Raw genomic sequence first — 1156 nt, forward strand, 5'->3', positions numbered from 1 at the left:
TGCGCCGCCTGCCACAAGCCAATCGCCGGCAAGGTGAGCCCACGCGGGCAGCCCTTTCCCCTGGGCATCCCAGGAGCTGCCCTCACACCTCTCTGCCTCCTCACAGGTGCTCACAGCCCTGGGCAAGACCTGGCACCCCGAGCACTTCACCTGTGCCCGCTGCGGGCAGGAGATGGATAACCAGCCCTTCTTTGAGCGGGGCGGGCAGGCATACTGCGAGGAGGACTACCACCAGGCCTTCTCCCCCCGCTGTGCCTACTGTGCCGGCCCCATCCGGGAGGTAAGTCCTCCACGGCCTCACACCACCCACTGCCACCACCAGCCACCTCACCTTGCCTTTTCCTGCAGAAAGTCCTGACAGCCCTGGACCAGACCTGGCACCCTGAGCACTTCTTCTGTGCCCACTGCGGGAAGGTGTTTGGAGACGATGGTATGGCCCAGGGGACAGATGTTTGGGTCTTGCCCCCATCCCGGGTATTCCCTACCCATGCACCTATTTTCTCATCCTGGGCATCCTTTCCCTTGCCTCCTGACTCGAGCAAACCCCCGTCCATTCCACACTGCCCCCACCATGAGCTTCCTTCAGGTGGGTGCCCTTCCCAATTCTCGCCCCACAGGATTCCATGAGCGGAATGGGAAGCCGTACTGCCGCCAGGACTTCCTGGACATGTTTGCCCCCAAATGCCACGGCTGTGAGCGCCTGGTCACAGACAATTACTTGTCGGCGCTGCAGAGCGTGTGGCACCCCGAGTGCTTTGTGTGCACGGTGAGTGGGCAGTGGGCTGGCAGGGACAGTGGGATGGGCACATCCCTGGGGCCATGCCAACCTTCCCCATCTCCTTCCCCCAGGAATGCATGAGGGGCTTCACGGGTGGCTCCTTCTTCGAGTTGGAGGGTCGACCCTACTGCGAGCTGCACTTCCACCAGCGGCAGGGCAGCATCCCGCCCCGTGACCGGGCGCGGCATCACGGCCGCAGGGCGCAAGTACCACCCCGAGCACTTCATCTGCACCTACTGCCTGGGCCGCCTGCAGAAGGGCACTGTCCGCGAGTGTGGCGACAAGATGTACTGCCAGGCCTGCTACGACAAGCTCTTCCTCTGAGCCCCGGCGCACAGCCACCCTACCTGGACGTCCCCAGCACCATCCCCACCACCA

The 1156-nt window shown here is 63.8% G+C and overlaps 1 protein-coding gene across 1 annotated transcript in view; it reads left to right on the top strand.

The window, feature by feature from the left end:
* LOC103805621 (leupaxin-like) overlaps positions 1-1102 on the top strand; it is a 2848-nt gene extending 1746 nt beyond the window's left edge. Inside the window, 6 exon segments of the mRNA XM_009078275.1 lie at positions 2-54; positions 56-280; positions 349-430; positions 618-766; positions 850-941; positions 943-1102. Coding sequence (XP_009076523.1) covers positions 2-54; positions 56-280; positions 349-430; positions 618-766; positions 850-941; positions 943-1102 — 761 coding nt within the window.
* The last annotated feature ends 54 nt before the right edge of the window (positions 1103-1156 follow it).

Source organism: Acanthisitta chloris, unplaced genomic scaffold (assembly GCF_000695815.1).
Source record: "Acanthisitta chloris isolate BGI_N310 unplaced genomic scaffold, ASM69581v1 scaffold5557, whole genome shotgun sequence".
Classification (NCBI taxonomy): Eukaryota; Metazoa; Chordata; class Aves; order Passeriformes; family Acanthisittidae; genus Acanthisitta; species Acanthisitta chloris.